We start from the raw sequence: 14309 nt of genomic DNA, 5'->3' as shown, positions 1-14309 counted from the left end.
ATGGTTCGATACTTTCAGCGCGGGGATAAATTGTGACCCGAACTAGCCCTCGTGCAAGAGGGCCGATTAACGAATCGTAGCGTTTGTACCCCCCTGCGTCGGCAATTATTCGAACAATACCCCTTGAGGGCATCACGGTTGCTATTGGGCGCAGCGAAACGGTGTATAAGGCCGCCGGAGGATTTCTCCCGGAACGGTAAACAATGCGGTTAAACATGGTGAAGAGTGGGAGTGGGTTTGTGTCTTTCTTGATGGGTAAATTTCTTTGTATTATTGCTGTTTTAATCGAAAAAAAGGTTGGTTGTTATACGTAGAATTTTGCTTTATAAGATATTATAACTGTAAAAACAAGCTTTTGCGTTTATAAAAAATGGGCATTTACGTCGCCGAAATTATTGGTCGATATATATAAAACCTGTGGGTAGGTTCGACCCAAATTCGTTGATGGACAGGGTGCATGATTGCATATCGTGGTACATAGGCGAGCTGCCGCTTTGTCTTCATGCTGTTTTACAGGAGATTATACGTGGGTTCCCCCAATATTGCGAATTATAAGTCAGACATATTTGATAGCTCTAATGCAATTTCATTAGATTTCCTAGCCCGGCCTTCAAACTTTCTACTCGCTTTACCAACGTCCTGCTTTCGCCGTCCATATTGCGCCCAGTACCATTGTAATAATTTAACAACCCGCCAAAAACACCGTCTGTCGAAGTATCTCGGTCTTCTTGCTTCCCTGCAATTTTTAATTCCGCCGGCAAGGCCAACAAAGTTTCCATGCTCTCAAACTGATGCATAATAGTATGTACCAGCAGTTTAAGCTGCAGCCTCCCCTCCTCAACCTCAAACCCTGCCAGCTTTACCCCGGGCAAAAAGCCATCCTTACCACAGCCGAGTATTCCCTCCTCGCTGTCCTGCACCAGCGACCCTATCAACATCTCAAAAAGCCCCAGGATCCTAACATAACAGCTAGCAATGTCCAACTGGCACGCCAGCCCACCGCCCCGTGACGATTTTAGTATCCCGATGTATTCCCCCGTGTACCCAAGCGCCAAGCCAAATGCGTGAATCGACGCCGTCTCGCGTGCCTCCAATCCGCCGCGCAGCCGCTGCGTTTCTCGGCACAGGTCGAGGCTGAGCTTACACAGCATGCCATCAGCACCACCCGACTCCTTGGCGGGGCCGGCATTATCGACGGGCGACGACACTCCGGGCCCGTGATCGACCGACAAGGCGTGGATCACGCCGACCGCATCTCCATTGACACCCAACTCACCGTGCCAGGGGTCCCACAGACCTTGATCCATGGTCCCGGGCGCGCACGCGATCCAGTCCTGCGTCGGGGTCGTTGGCGCTGTTGAGTCGGTTATCATGGCCTCGAAGGTGGAGTTCTGGGGGGAAGCGGCCTTGTGCGCCGGCTCGAGACTCCGCTGCCAACCCCTGGGTCGGACATAGCCCACGACGCACTGCGCGCTGGCACGCCTACACCTTGTGCACGGTTCCTCGTTTATTATGCTGCAGCGGAGCTTGTGCTTCCTGCACCTGTCACACGCTGACCGTTTTAACGTGGGGATACAAATGGTTGACTGCATCCGTGGTGTGGTGTGTATATGTATATTGTGTATATAAATGTATAGATATATGTGTATGTGTGCGTATGTGTGTGTGTGTGTGTGTGTGTGTGTGTGTGTGTGTGTGTGTGTGTGTGTGTGTGTGTGCGTCTGTGTATGTGTATGGGTGTTTGTGTGTGGGTAAATGTAAATGTAAATGTGTGGCTGAGCTTTGAGCGTGTTTAACATCAACTACCCTAATCCCAGAAAGTTTTGAAAATAGGAAAAAAAAAGGGTTGAAATGATGCTATATAACTAACTATAACTAACCCCTTTCTGATCAGCTTTGTGTAGTGACCATGTATTGAACCTTAAATCGAACTTAAAGGGGTAGTGGGTTCATCATTGAGTCGCGTATTTTCCCTGCATGACACCATTCCCAACTCGAACACGCGTTCGTTATCACAAAACTGAATGTTAACTTGTACAAACGAATCGCAAGTACTATTAGCCATCCAAGCTATCCCAATTATCCCAAAATCAAAGTGGCAAAACTGCTGCTAGAATCTGTAATGTACCGGAAACAACCCTCACTGGTACGGAGGTAGGAGGCCAAAGTTTCCAGAGGCCTACTAGGTACCTTCGGACGAGGATCTCGCATTAGCGCTGCATATTCTGTCAAAAGCGGTCGAGAGGTACTTACTACCTATTTAAAAACGTGTTTCTTTTTTTTTGGCCAATATTCTACAGTTCGTACGTATGTAGATTCGCTGATCTGCTCTTCCACCTTACCTTTTACGGTAAAACCGCCACAGTTCCATCCACTAATGCGTGGCCTGGTAGGCCCCGGGTAACTTACCCTGACAACCTCTGTATGAAATAAAGACCTCGAGTTGGAGTGGCTAATGCGCGGGCGGTGATTAAATTGGGTGGGGCGGGCGCCAGGATGAGACATAATCGAGGTGATTGAGGATTGGAGGAGGAACATGGTCAAATCAATTAAAAACGTGGTGCATTCGAGGACGGCGATTGGAATGGACGTGGTTACGCATACATCGTCGGTTACTGGGGTAAGATGGGGTTAAATGGGGTTAAGTCGTAACTTGGCGTTGTTATTGTGACAACGCAGCAACGACGGAATGACAAGTGGGGTCCGGAATATAAAAAAGCTATATATCTATGGGTACGAATATTATATATAAATGTATCGGTTATTGTATATTAATATAAACAGTAGCAGTTAGACCGGGAGCAAATGATATACGGAAACAAACATAGATAGCTAAAAGTTGGCTAAAGGAATTAAACGTGGTGAAAGTACACCCGACCCCCTGAATGAATCGGAATGTGGATAGGTACTCGAACTTACCCTGTAAATACACGCAAATTGTAAAGCTCCATTTAGTACCTCCCATGTTGCCCAAGTTGCCAAACAAGGCTGTATTATAGGGTACTTAACTTACCCAGTAACCGTTTACGATTTTATAAGCCAATTTGTACCTCCCTTGGTGCTTAGTCCCACTTGTTATTCAATCCGACTTTATCCATTGGCCAACAAGTTGCAAGGAGCCCTGGCATTCAGATTCATTCAGGGGGTCGGGTATAAATAAAAAGTCAACTGAGTGCGGGGGTGGGGCCGGGGGCCAAAAGGTACATTGGTGGAAGTAACAAACGTGAAATGTAAAGGAAAGGCTGAAAAGAGTAATAAAAGGAGAAGATGAAAAGCCCTTAAATAAAGAGAACAAAACGGTGGAGGAAAATGGAAAGGAAAGCAAGGAGAAAAGGAAATAAAGAAGAAAAAGGGAATCAAAAGGAGGAAATGTAGACAGAAGTAGTATTACAAAGGGAAAAAATGGGAAAGTTAATAGTTAATAGCTATTAATAAATAGTAAATAACAGCAATCCGCCCCCATATATAAATAGCACGTCAGTGTTAATTTGTTAAAGGGGGCTACCCCCTGGAGGCTTCAGCCACATGAATCAAGGCGAGCCACGCGCACGTGACAACCGCAGTGTATATAGCAAGAGCGCACTCTAGATAGTTCTTTCACTCGTCGAACCTCAGTTATAAAGGGCGTTTCTCCGTGAGAACCGCAAGCGTGCCTAAGAACCATTGCTTTTACAGTGACAAAGTTGAAGCTCTCAAAGCAGGCCTGTGCTCGAACATATGAACATCGAGTTGAATAAAAGATCCGGACTACTGATTTTAACTACCTAGCTAAGAGTCGTCCCCTGCAATAAGCTATTACTAATTTGAGAAATTGCTCGACAATCTTTTAATAACCATAACGTGCTGCGATTAATATAACCGTTGACTTATAATAATCCAAAATGTTAAAGTCCTTATATTAACCAATTAAATGGTTAAATATTCCAAACTGCCAACAGTGGCGGAGTAAAACGCAGGGTACCGGCCAAGAAATGTTTTAGCCTTAATATTGGCGCCATAAATGGCTAGAAATTTGACCATATCCATATGACCAAATCTAGCGGGGGCATGTAGCGGGACTCGACCCTTCTCACATGCAATTATCAAACCGGCTCCCTTTTCGAGCAGCAGTTTCACCACCTCGATGTGGCCTTCTTTTAAAGCAGCGTAAAACGGCTTTCATTCGTTATTATTCGCGATTGTCCGATCGGCTCCTTTTTCTAAAAATAGCGTTATTATTTCCGCGTGGCCATTGTTTAAAGCAGCGTGCAGTCGTGTTCGTCTGCCGTTGCCTACAAATATAACATCTGCACCTTTTTTCGATCAACAGCCGGGTCACCTCGAGATGGCTTTCCTGACAAGCCATACACAGACATGTTACTCCTTCACTATCCCTCAAATCGATAATGCCTTTCTTTGCCATAGTATCCACCTCACATGCCAGGCCAAAATATAATGGAGGTGTATTCTGTTCATTCAGATCCCTTTCACTCTATCCTTTATATTTGTATCTTGTGTTGCCTGCCAGTAGTGCTTGACCAGCGGCTTCAATTTGGCCCTGCTGTTGATAAAATTGCAGCGCTCCCTTTGTTTTAACTTTACGAGCGTAGAAATCTCAATTCGGAGCTGCGTGATCGTAGAAACCGTGCTCTTGGAGACGCGTCTCAAACTCCTCGTCAGTTTTGTAATACCTATTGGCGAGCTTCTTGTACGGTAGGTATGTCAATTAGAGACCAAATATTTGAAACGGGCCACGTTGCCCTCATCAATTACTCACGTATTGGGCTCAACTACCAAAGCTTGTTGCAGTTCGATATGCGTAGCTATGGTCTGGCATAAGTAATCCTTGCAGAAACTTGTTTGGCAAGTTGCACACGCTCCGATACCTGTATTGGGTACGGTTTATTACCTTCTTTATGCGCTAGTGTAGGCATTGTCGGCCTGAGTTCCTAATATCATCCTGCGTAGGGCTGTCCGGTTAGCGCTCGGTGTTGGTGCAAAAATTGAGAGGGCCAGAGTGTGTAAAATTCATCTTTCTTTTCTTGATTGATCACCGTTGTCTACGATGAAGAACAACAAGCTCACTCTAATTCGCAAATGCATTCATTTGCGACTGGTCATTGAAATAAACTACCGGAGGAGTGATAGGTAGCCTATCATATCCCAAACAAGAGGGGGAGCGGCATATTGTATACACTAAGACATTTTCAGGGGCTCTGCTGCTGTTCAGCCCCGGCGGTGACAAAAGAAGTTTCATCTGCAGCGGTTCCTGTCCCCCTTTGATGTAGCAAAAAGGATCGGTGTGTTTACAGCGATCGATTACCTTTAGGTAATGTTTGTCATCGATCATTGTGCCGCCTTTATGCAGGACATTAAAGTCGTTGCCCAGAGAAGGTGACAAGATTGCCCCTCCAATCTTGAATGGAGTTATTCAAAAGATGTACAAAATAATTGTTAGAAGCTACCTAAGTGCATCAATAGTGAATCAATATACCGCAGGATTGACGGCAAACAATGCTTTGGTTTGCGCCATGGTCGTCGAAGGGCGCTAGTTCTAGTCGCTAGTCGGAGGTTTACCCGAGGAGTATAGGACTAGGAACTCATTATAGCTGTGCCCGGTGTTTGTCTTTTATGGATAGACAGGAAGAAGCCGGGCTAAAAGGGAGCTCCACCACCGATCTTTTGTACATTGCCGAATGATTAAAGCTGCCATCCGACAAAGTTGCGTCTGCAGTGGGTGACTTTGGACTTGATCATCTCAAAGACCGTGATGGAAGGATGACGGGCAGCTTCATTGTGTCAGATTTGATGCTGATGATTAGTACTGGGATGCTAGGCATGGGATATATGGCGCCAAAACTTTGGATGCAGCACATGTAGTAATGGAGCCGCACCGCCTATCCACTCCAGGCGGCAAAATAGAATGCCTCCCGTGGTGTTACGGTGAGGAGAGGATGAAGGCGCAAACGATGTCTGTATTTGGGTGGATGGAGAAAAGATGCTGGTCAAAGCATTAATGCAGGTAATTTGCCATCGACCCAATGCCAGAACTCCATATAGTCTGCCACGCGCCCCTCAGGGATTCCACGTCACTTTGGTCGGGCATGGCTTGATTATCGTCAACAGGGTCGCGATTCCAATATATCTTCGGGACTATTTAAATGCCAGGTCCAATAACAGTTAGGCCGAGGCACCAAAATGCCCTTTTGCCCATTAGCTGCGCAGGACCAATGTCGATGTTGCTATTGGTGATAATATTTCGGCGAAAGCTTAAAACTTTCTTTTTTTTTTTTTTTTTTTTTTCTTAAGTTGCGGCTCGATTACCGCGATGGGGATTATGAGGTCGTTCTTGCCAATCCTTGTAAAGTAACGGACTAGCTTCGGGCGAATTTAAGGGCGACCATTATGCGCATACGTTTTCGAGTCATATTTTCATATATTTGGGGTTATAAACGCGAATTCTAAGTCGCTTATACCGGGTTTGCTAATCGGAAAGGTTCCGATCGTACCGCCGTCGCCTTGGTCTGTCGGCTAGTCGCACGCAAGGATTTGAATGGTGGTTAAGTAAAGTTAGCGCGCTGCATGCATGCCCATGCGCCAGAGACTTTTTGGAAAACGAATTCCGATAAACACCCTTGCTGCTGGGTATTTCCCTTAGGCGCGTATATTTTACGCCTTGGAAAGCGGGGCGATGCTTGCCTGGCGAGGCATAGGGAGGAGCTGGGATTTTTCCGTCGTTGTGGTCTAAAAATGGGAAAGGTCTGTCGGCGGCTGTCCCTACGTTTGGCAACAAAACTCTACGCCATCGCTTGCTGTGGCTGTCACCGTGAATGTCGCGTAAAACACACAAATCCACATTGTAGAAAAGATTGCCGATGGTTAGAAAGTCTTGATGTTGCTTCAGCGAGTGATAAAATATTGTTAACGTTTTGCGGAAGGCTTGCTATTTTCTACCGTTGTATATTACTAAGTATAACTTGCATTAAATTACTGTGGACTGTTAAGAATAGCCCCTTTTGTACAATATACCATTTATACATGGTGATAAATATAAGATTTTCAACCAATGCGAAATATTTATATATCGACTTTAAATTTGGTGAATATTTAAATCAGGTTATTCTGTTCAAACTCGTTTAGAAAAGATGAAGTAAACTATCTTCCTATTTTCAAATTATCCCATTATCATCGATCTCCGAAACCGAAAAAGAAAAAAAGACTTCACAAACCCTGCACAAATTAGTTTGATATATTATTTACATCTTACTATGCGACCCTTTTTAACCCTCGTTTTTTGCGCGACAAGCGCATTTTTAACCCTTGCAAACGCATCCGACATTGGAAACTTTGCGTTGGATAAACGTGCTCCGCCTTTCACATCAGTGCGTGCTCATATGAGCCAATGTTCGGAAGGTTAAAAAAAAGTGATCGAACGGGCTCTCGATGGGTAAAACCAACTTATAAATCTTTAAATTTCTCTCCTTTAACTAACTTTAATGTAGGGCTTATGACCTTACGCAATATGCCCTTAAAAACGCAGTCAAGGATAATTACAATTTTCAAGATCTTTTTCAAACCAACGATCCCCAAGCAATTCACGATGTTCGACAGAAGTTTCACAGACTCGAAAGAGTAACGAACAAAAATTCGAAAGACAAACTCACTATAACTTGTGAAGATTTTGACAAGTTTTGCAATGCTAAAGTAGAACCAGATGCTAGTATCGACGGCTATTTCGAGGATGGCAAAATAGCCGTGTGTCCCCCTTTTTTTAGGAATCCGGCAAAGGGTAAATGGGCAACCCTCATGTACCAAGAGGCTATGATATTAAGGCTGGCGCTTAGTGCTAAAGGTAAATTATCCTGCCATCTTCTGAAACGTAATACAACAAAACTGGACTTATATTATACTAATCTTTTAATATAATGATAAATAGGGAGGCAAATATTTGATCATGGCGCGTACGGGTTAGGAGAATTGCAAAAGTAAGACTACTTTGCTTTTTCGCCGCCATTAAACGCCGTTAATGAATTGCAACTAATTTAAATTAATTTAATCGTATAGGCTGCCTAGGAAATTAAGACTCACGCACGCGGATACCTACGCCTTATTTGCGCAATGTTCCAAATATCAGTGCCAGTAATAAGAATTATATAGTCGCTGCGATTGGTAAAACAAGACGACTGTTGGAATCAAGGTCAAAGCGTCTAATCTATCACTTGAACGATAGTTTACACGCAGTGCTGCACGTAACGACTGCACGTCACTCACCTGGCCAGTTAAGGGTATAAGAGAGAAGGAAGTATAAAAGCTAACAGTTGGGTTTTCTTTTAAAATAACGTTATATTATAAGATATATAAAAGTAATATGATATTTTACGTTTTAATTTAAAATACCGGTGGAAACCGTGAGGAATATTTTATTTAATATTTAACGTTTTTATAAACATTACGTGAAAAATATATAAACCGTTTTAACAGGTAAACGGTTTAAAGATTTTATTATTTAGGCCTATAATCTTAAAATAATATAAGTATAATATTTATATATATTTAAATTAAATACTATAATAAGATAATAAAAGTTTTAACTGGTGTTTTATTAGTTTAATTAAACGCTTAAAACCCGTTTAAACCACCGGCGAAGTTTTTATTATACGTATTGTTTTAATACAAGTAAAACTATTATTATTAATAGGCCTTTCTTTATGCTAATTAATTAATAAACGCTATTATAAGATAACGTAAATATATTATGCATATTTTATTTAATAATTTGAAAAAAGCTTTTAAATATCTTTTCGCTTTAAATTCTTATTCCAACCCCGGTAATTCTTTTACGCGTTTAATTATTTAAAATTCGTCTTTTATAATCACGGATGATTCGAAAATAACGGAAACGGTTACATAATTTTTGTCGAATTTTTTAAAAACGGTTTTAATATTTCTTCGACGCTTTTTTATTTTCCGGAGCCGGCCGAAATTTCCTATCATTAAAATTATAATATTTAACGTCCGTTATTAAAAAAACAAATTTAAATAACTTTATTTGCCGATTTTATTATCCATTTAATTTATAGTTTAATTATTTTAAAGCCGTTTTTAATTAATTGTAATTCTTTGTGGACTTTTTTCGCTTTTAAAAAGACCTTTTCCCTTTATAAAATTATTATTAATTGGTGGTAATTCTCTTGCATTTTCTTCAATTATTATTAATATAATATTTGGTATTTTCTTTATTTGATTTTTTCACCGTTTCTTTTCGTTTTATTTACTGCTTTTATTTATAAATTTGGATTTAATTTTATTTTCGCCGTTCTATTTTATATTTTCGACATTTTTTCGGCGGATAAATATTTTATTTCTGTTATACTATCTTTAATATAGTTATTCAACGTTATTTCTTTTAATTTTACGTTTTAAATTTTATTTCGTTATTTTAATTTTTATTTCGCTGGTATAAAACTCCTCGTTAACCGTAACGGCGTTTATAATAATTATATTGCGTCGTTTAAACTTTATATTAAACTTAAATATAATTATTTTTGCAAATTAATATACGTTTAGTAATTTGGAGTTTTTTTACAATTTCGGTGTTTTAGTAATTTTTCCTATCGGATTATATAACCCGATTCTCGCCTTTTAACCCGCAGTGTTATTTTTACGTATTAACAATTTTTAAGAAACCGGTTCGTTATTTAAAAACGAATTTAAAACGTACGGTTTATTTTTATAAATATTACGTTTAAAAAACGTAAAATCGATTATATTCCGGCGATAATTTCTACTATAATTATAATTATAATTTTATCGTAATTACTTTTTATATGATTAAAATTAAATAATTTTCGATTAAAACTTGGATTATTAGCAAATTACGACTAAAAATATATTAATAATCACCGCGTATAAAGGCGATTTTACCGCGAATAAAAACTTTAAATTTTTTGCGCCGGTCGAACGTCGTATTACTTATTATATTATTATAATTCGCTAATTTAACGTTTTATAATTTAAACCTGTTTAATAATAATAGGAGCCGATTTTGTAAAGTCACCCTACATTAAAAATAAATAAATAAACGAATAAAATAAATAAGACGCATATATTACGATCAAGGTATCGGGGTAACCTGTTCTTATGGTAAAGTATAATGGGTTAAAGCAATTGAGCGTTTTAACTGGGTAACTGGGTATTCTTAATAACTGGGGTGAAGTTTATAATCGGTTTTAAATAAATATTAAGGTTAATTAAAGTTTAATTGCTGTTAAACAATTTTAAAATCGAATTTATTTATATGGTAATAAACGTACCTTATATAAATTATATTCCAAATGTAATTTTTTTTAATTTGTTTAATTTGTAATTTTTAATTAAAATTTTACAAATTATAAAAATTTATTCTTTTGGCCGTTACGTAAAATTACGTAAGATTTTGTAGCTTTATTTTTAAATAATTATTATTTTACCGGTCGGTATTTTTTTTAGGCGAATATCGTTAAAAGGGGTGTAACTAGTCTCAATGCTAGTCTCAATGCTCAAACTAGACCCCCCTGCGTTATAGTCTCAGGGCTTATCCCTAAGCGCGAGCTTTATTAATTGAGCCGTGGCTTAATTCGTGGCTTTATTTGTACCTGTAAGTTCAACCAAAAATCATTTTAGTTTAGGTTTAAGGACAATTTGTTCATTTTCGTCGCAAATGGAAATAATTTCGGCATTTTAAATAATTTTATTTCGCAATAATATCGCAACGGCGTATAATATAAACAATTAAATATATCGTTAAAAATAAAAATTAATAGGGCTTTTACCCAAAATTTAAAAAATTACCATACCCCCGTTTAATTAAAAATTTAATATAGGTTTTTTTTAATTCGCAAATGGAGGTTAACCTTTTCCAAACCTTAAATAATATCGATATTAACCCTTTATTTTGCTTTAACCGTTTAAAACCCTTTAAAATTAATATATGGAAAATTGCAAAAGCGAAACCAATATTTATATACAAATATATTTACTAATAAATAAAGGGATTTATTATTTTTAATTCGTAAGGCGATATAATAGCGTATTTACGGTATAATCCCCAAAAAAAAAAAATTATTATTCCCCCAAACCTTTCGTTATATTAACGAAATTATATATATATTATACCTAAATATTTTTCCGTATATATTTTTTTTTTAAATTAAATTAACGTAATTCCAAACGACCCTAATTTCGCCACCGGTTCGAATTACGGTTTAATTATTATTAATATTTTTCCGGAATTATATAAACAAACCAAAATATTAGGTAATTTAATATTTTAATACAAATTTGTTTTTTTAATTGCCATACGCCTTTTAAATATATAAATATTATTTAATATCCCCCCGCGAATTTTTTATTACGATTAAATTAATTATATATACCGCGTTATTTATTATATAATAAACGTTATATTATTCGCGAAAACGGGTTACGGTAAAAATTTAATATTGCAAATTATATCCGTTATTCGGAATAACGCGATTATTATCCAAATAATTTTATTAAATAAATTGGGGAAAAGATAATTCCGTAATATATAGCGGTATTCCGCCGCCAACCCCAAATTAATCGACCAATTTATAATAAACGTAAATATAAATATACCGGGCCAATTACCAAAATTAACCGTTTATAATACGATAATTTTTAAAATCCGTATATCGTTTACAAATATATATATATTTTATTGGGTCCAAAACAAATTACCAATTACCGATTTTTTAAATTTTTACGAAATCCCATTTTTTATTAACGTATCGCGTTATTTATTATTAATAAATTTTATATAATTTTACAGTAAAATTTTTTTAAAAAAACGTTTTTTATATTATATATAATTCGTATAATTATATTAAAAACCGTATTTATATTTAAATATACCGCAATTTTTACAATAAAAATTAAAATTTATATTTTCGACCAATTTTATTATATAAAAATAATATAACTTATCCGTATTTTTTTTAATAAGCCCGATATAAAAATTATAATATAATATTTGGAACGTAAATTATTCGCTAATAATTATAGGCGTTTTTTTTTTTAACCGCGGATATTACCCTATTAACCGCCTTTTAAATCCCCAAAACTATCGTATATATAAATAATAAAAACCGCATTATTTAAATACGTTAATTTCTAATAAAAAACTTTATTTCCCGGGGTTTTAATAAACGAAACGCCATCGATATTATTATTCGGTACGATTTATTTATATTAAAAATCGATAAAACCAAAATTTATAAGGATTTTTCCAAACCGGAATTCAAAACCCAAATTATATTTGCAATTTTATTTTTGGATATGGGTATAAATATATAAAATGTAAAACGCGTAATATAATATAAAACGTTAATATTAAACGACCCCGCAAACCTGTAATAAAAGTTTGGAAAAACCGTACGCGGGCCCAATTTTAAAAAAACCGCATATTTTTTTACATTTTATTGGTATTTCGACATTTAAGGTTTAACCGCGAAATATAAATTAACCAGGCCAAAATTTACCGCCAAATTAGCCAAAACGCCCGCAATATTATAAAAAATAGCAATAATTTACAAATTATACAGTTAAATTTTTCGACGTATTTATAAACGCGATTTTTCCTTATAAATTTTTAAAATATATTTAAATTAAATTTAAACGAAAATAATAGTTTATAACCGGTAAAACCCCCCCAAACCAGCCTTTTCGGTATATTTAAATTACAAATTCCTTTTTATTAATCGTTATAAAATATAATTAATAAAAAAAAATTAAAATAATAAATACCACATATATACGTTTTCGCGAACGCTTTTTATTTTCGGCGCGTTATTTTGGATTTTATATAGGAAATAATACCATCCAATATAATAAATTATTTTAAAAATTATTATAACGTTTATTAATATAATATCGGGGTTTTACCAATTTTATTTATAAAAAAATAACCGTATAAACTATTTAAATTTTTTTTTAAAAAAGCCTATATATTTTAATAATTGGAAAAATAGGGTACCCATTTTGTAATAATTACGTTATTTCCAAACCCGCGACGTTTATATAATTTACCTTCGTAATTAACGTTATTATAACCAAAAACCGGTATTTTCGCCAAAATATTTATTTATTTTTATAATAAAGTTTAAACGAAAAAAAATTTACTGGAATATTTTCCAATTATATAATTATATTTATAATTTAAATAATACGGCGATTATTTTTTAATTAAATTTCCCAAAATTTACGAATATAGCGTAAAAAACCACAAATTTCATATCCAATAAAAACGGGCGAAAAAGTGCGGGAATATAAATATTGCAAAATTTTCGTAACCGGTTAATTAATTAAATAATTAAAACGGAAAAAAACGGCGTAAACGATAAAAAACCAAACGATAAATATTGTAAATATATACGAATTCGTTAATAATATAAAATTAATAACGGAATTGTTAAACCAAATATAATTCCGTAAAAATACGGGTATAAAATCCCGATTTTTTTTTATTAATAACCTAATTTACCACTATATTTACGGATAATACGGTAAATTTTTAAAAATTTTCCAACGGTTTTTCTAATATTGGTATTACGAAAAAATATTTATAAAAATTAATATATATTTTTTATATTTTTTATACAAATATATACGAAAACGTTGGAACGTTATTTTTATATAACGGCGAAAATATTTTTTTAACGGCCCAATAAAAAATTAAAATATAATCCGATTATAATAATTATTACGGTATTTGTAATAATATAAAAATTGCGGAAAAACGGTTAATTAATTATATAAACCATATATATATAATTATATTACGCCACGTTTTTATAAATAAATATAAATACGAAAAAAACTTTAAAAAAAATTAACGCCAATTTATCCACAATTCCCAAAAAATAATATTTACCCCGTTATATTTTTATTATATATATAATTTTATAATAACGCGAAATTATCCCGTATTTCGTTTATAATCCGTCTTTTATATCCCATTTAAAAAAATCCAACGCCCTGGGTAAAAATAATTTATTTACCGTCCTTATTATTACGGGGGTAAAAAAATTAAACCCTTTATATATTATTTAAAAAAATCCAATTTTCTGGATAAAAATAATTTTTTTACCGTTTTTATTATTACGGGGGTAAAAAAATTGGGTACGGTTGCGGGATTTTTTACGCGAATAAATATTATTATATTATTAATATTATATTAAATAAATTAGGTTTTATTTCCGCCAAAATTAACCGCCCGATCGCCTCGGTTTTAAATATATATTTTAAAAATTTGGAATATTATATAAATTTAA

The 14309-nt window shown here is 35.6% G+C and overlaps 1 protein-coding gene across 1 annotated transcript; it reads right to left on the bottom strand.

The window, feature by feature from the left end:
- Positions 1-575: 575 nt before the first annotated feature.
- Positions 576-1592, bottom strand: PgNI_06554 (uncharacterized protein; the record flags this gene model as incomplete). The annotated part of the gene is made up of 1 exon (XM_031126577.1): positions 576-1592. The coding sequence occupies one exon, from the start codon at positions 1590-1592 to the stop codon at positions 576-578; it is 1017 nt and encodes a 338-aa protein (XP_030982795.1).
- Positions 1593-14309: the final 12717 nt, after the last annotated feature.

The sequence above is a fragment of the Pyricularia grisea genome, chromosome I, assembly GCF_004355905.1.
Source record: "Pyricularia grisea strain NI907 chromosome I, whole genome shotgun sequence".
Lineage (NCBI taxonomy): Eukaryota > Fungi > Ascomycota > Sordariomycetes > Magnaporthales > Pyriculariaceae > Pyricularia > Pyricularia grisea.
The sequence above is the reverse complement of the archived record's forward strand: the minus strand, read 5'-3'. Positions and strand labels throughout refer to the sequence as shown.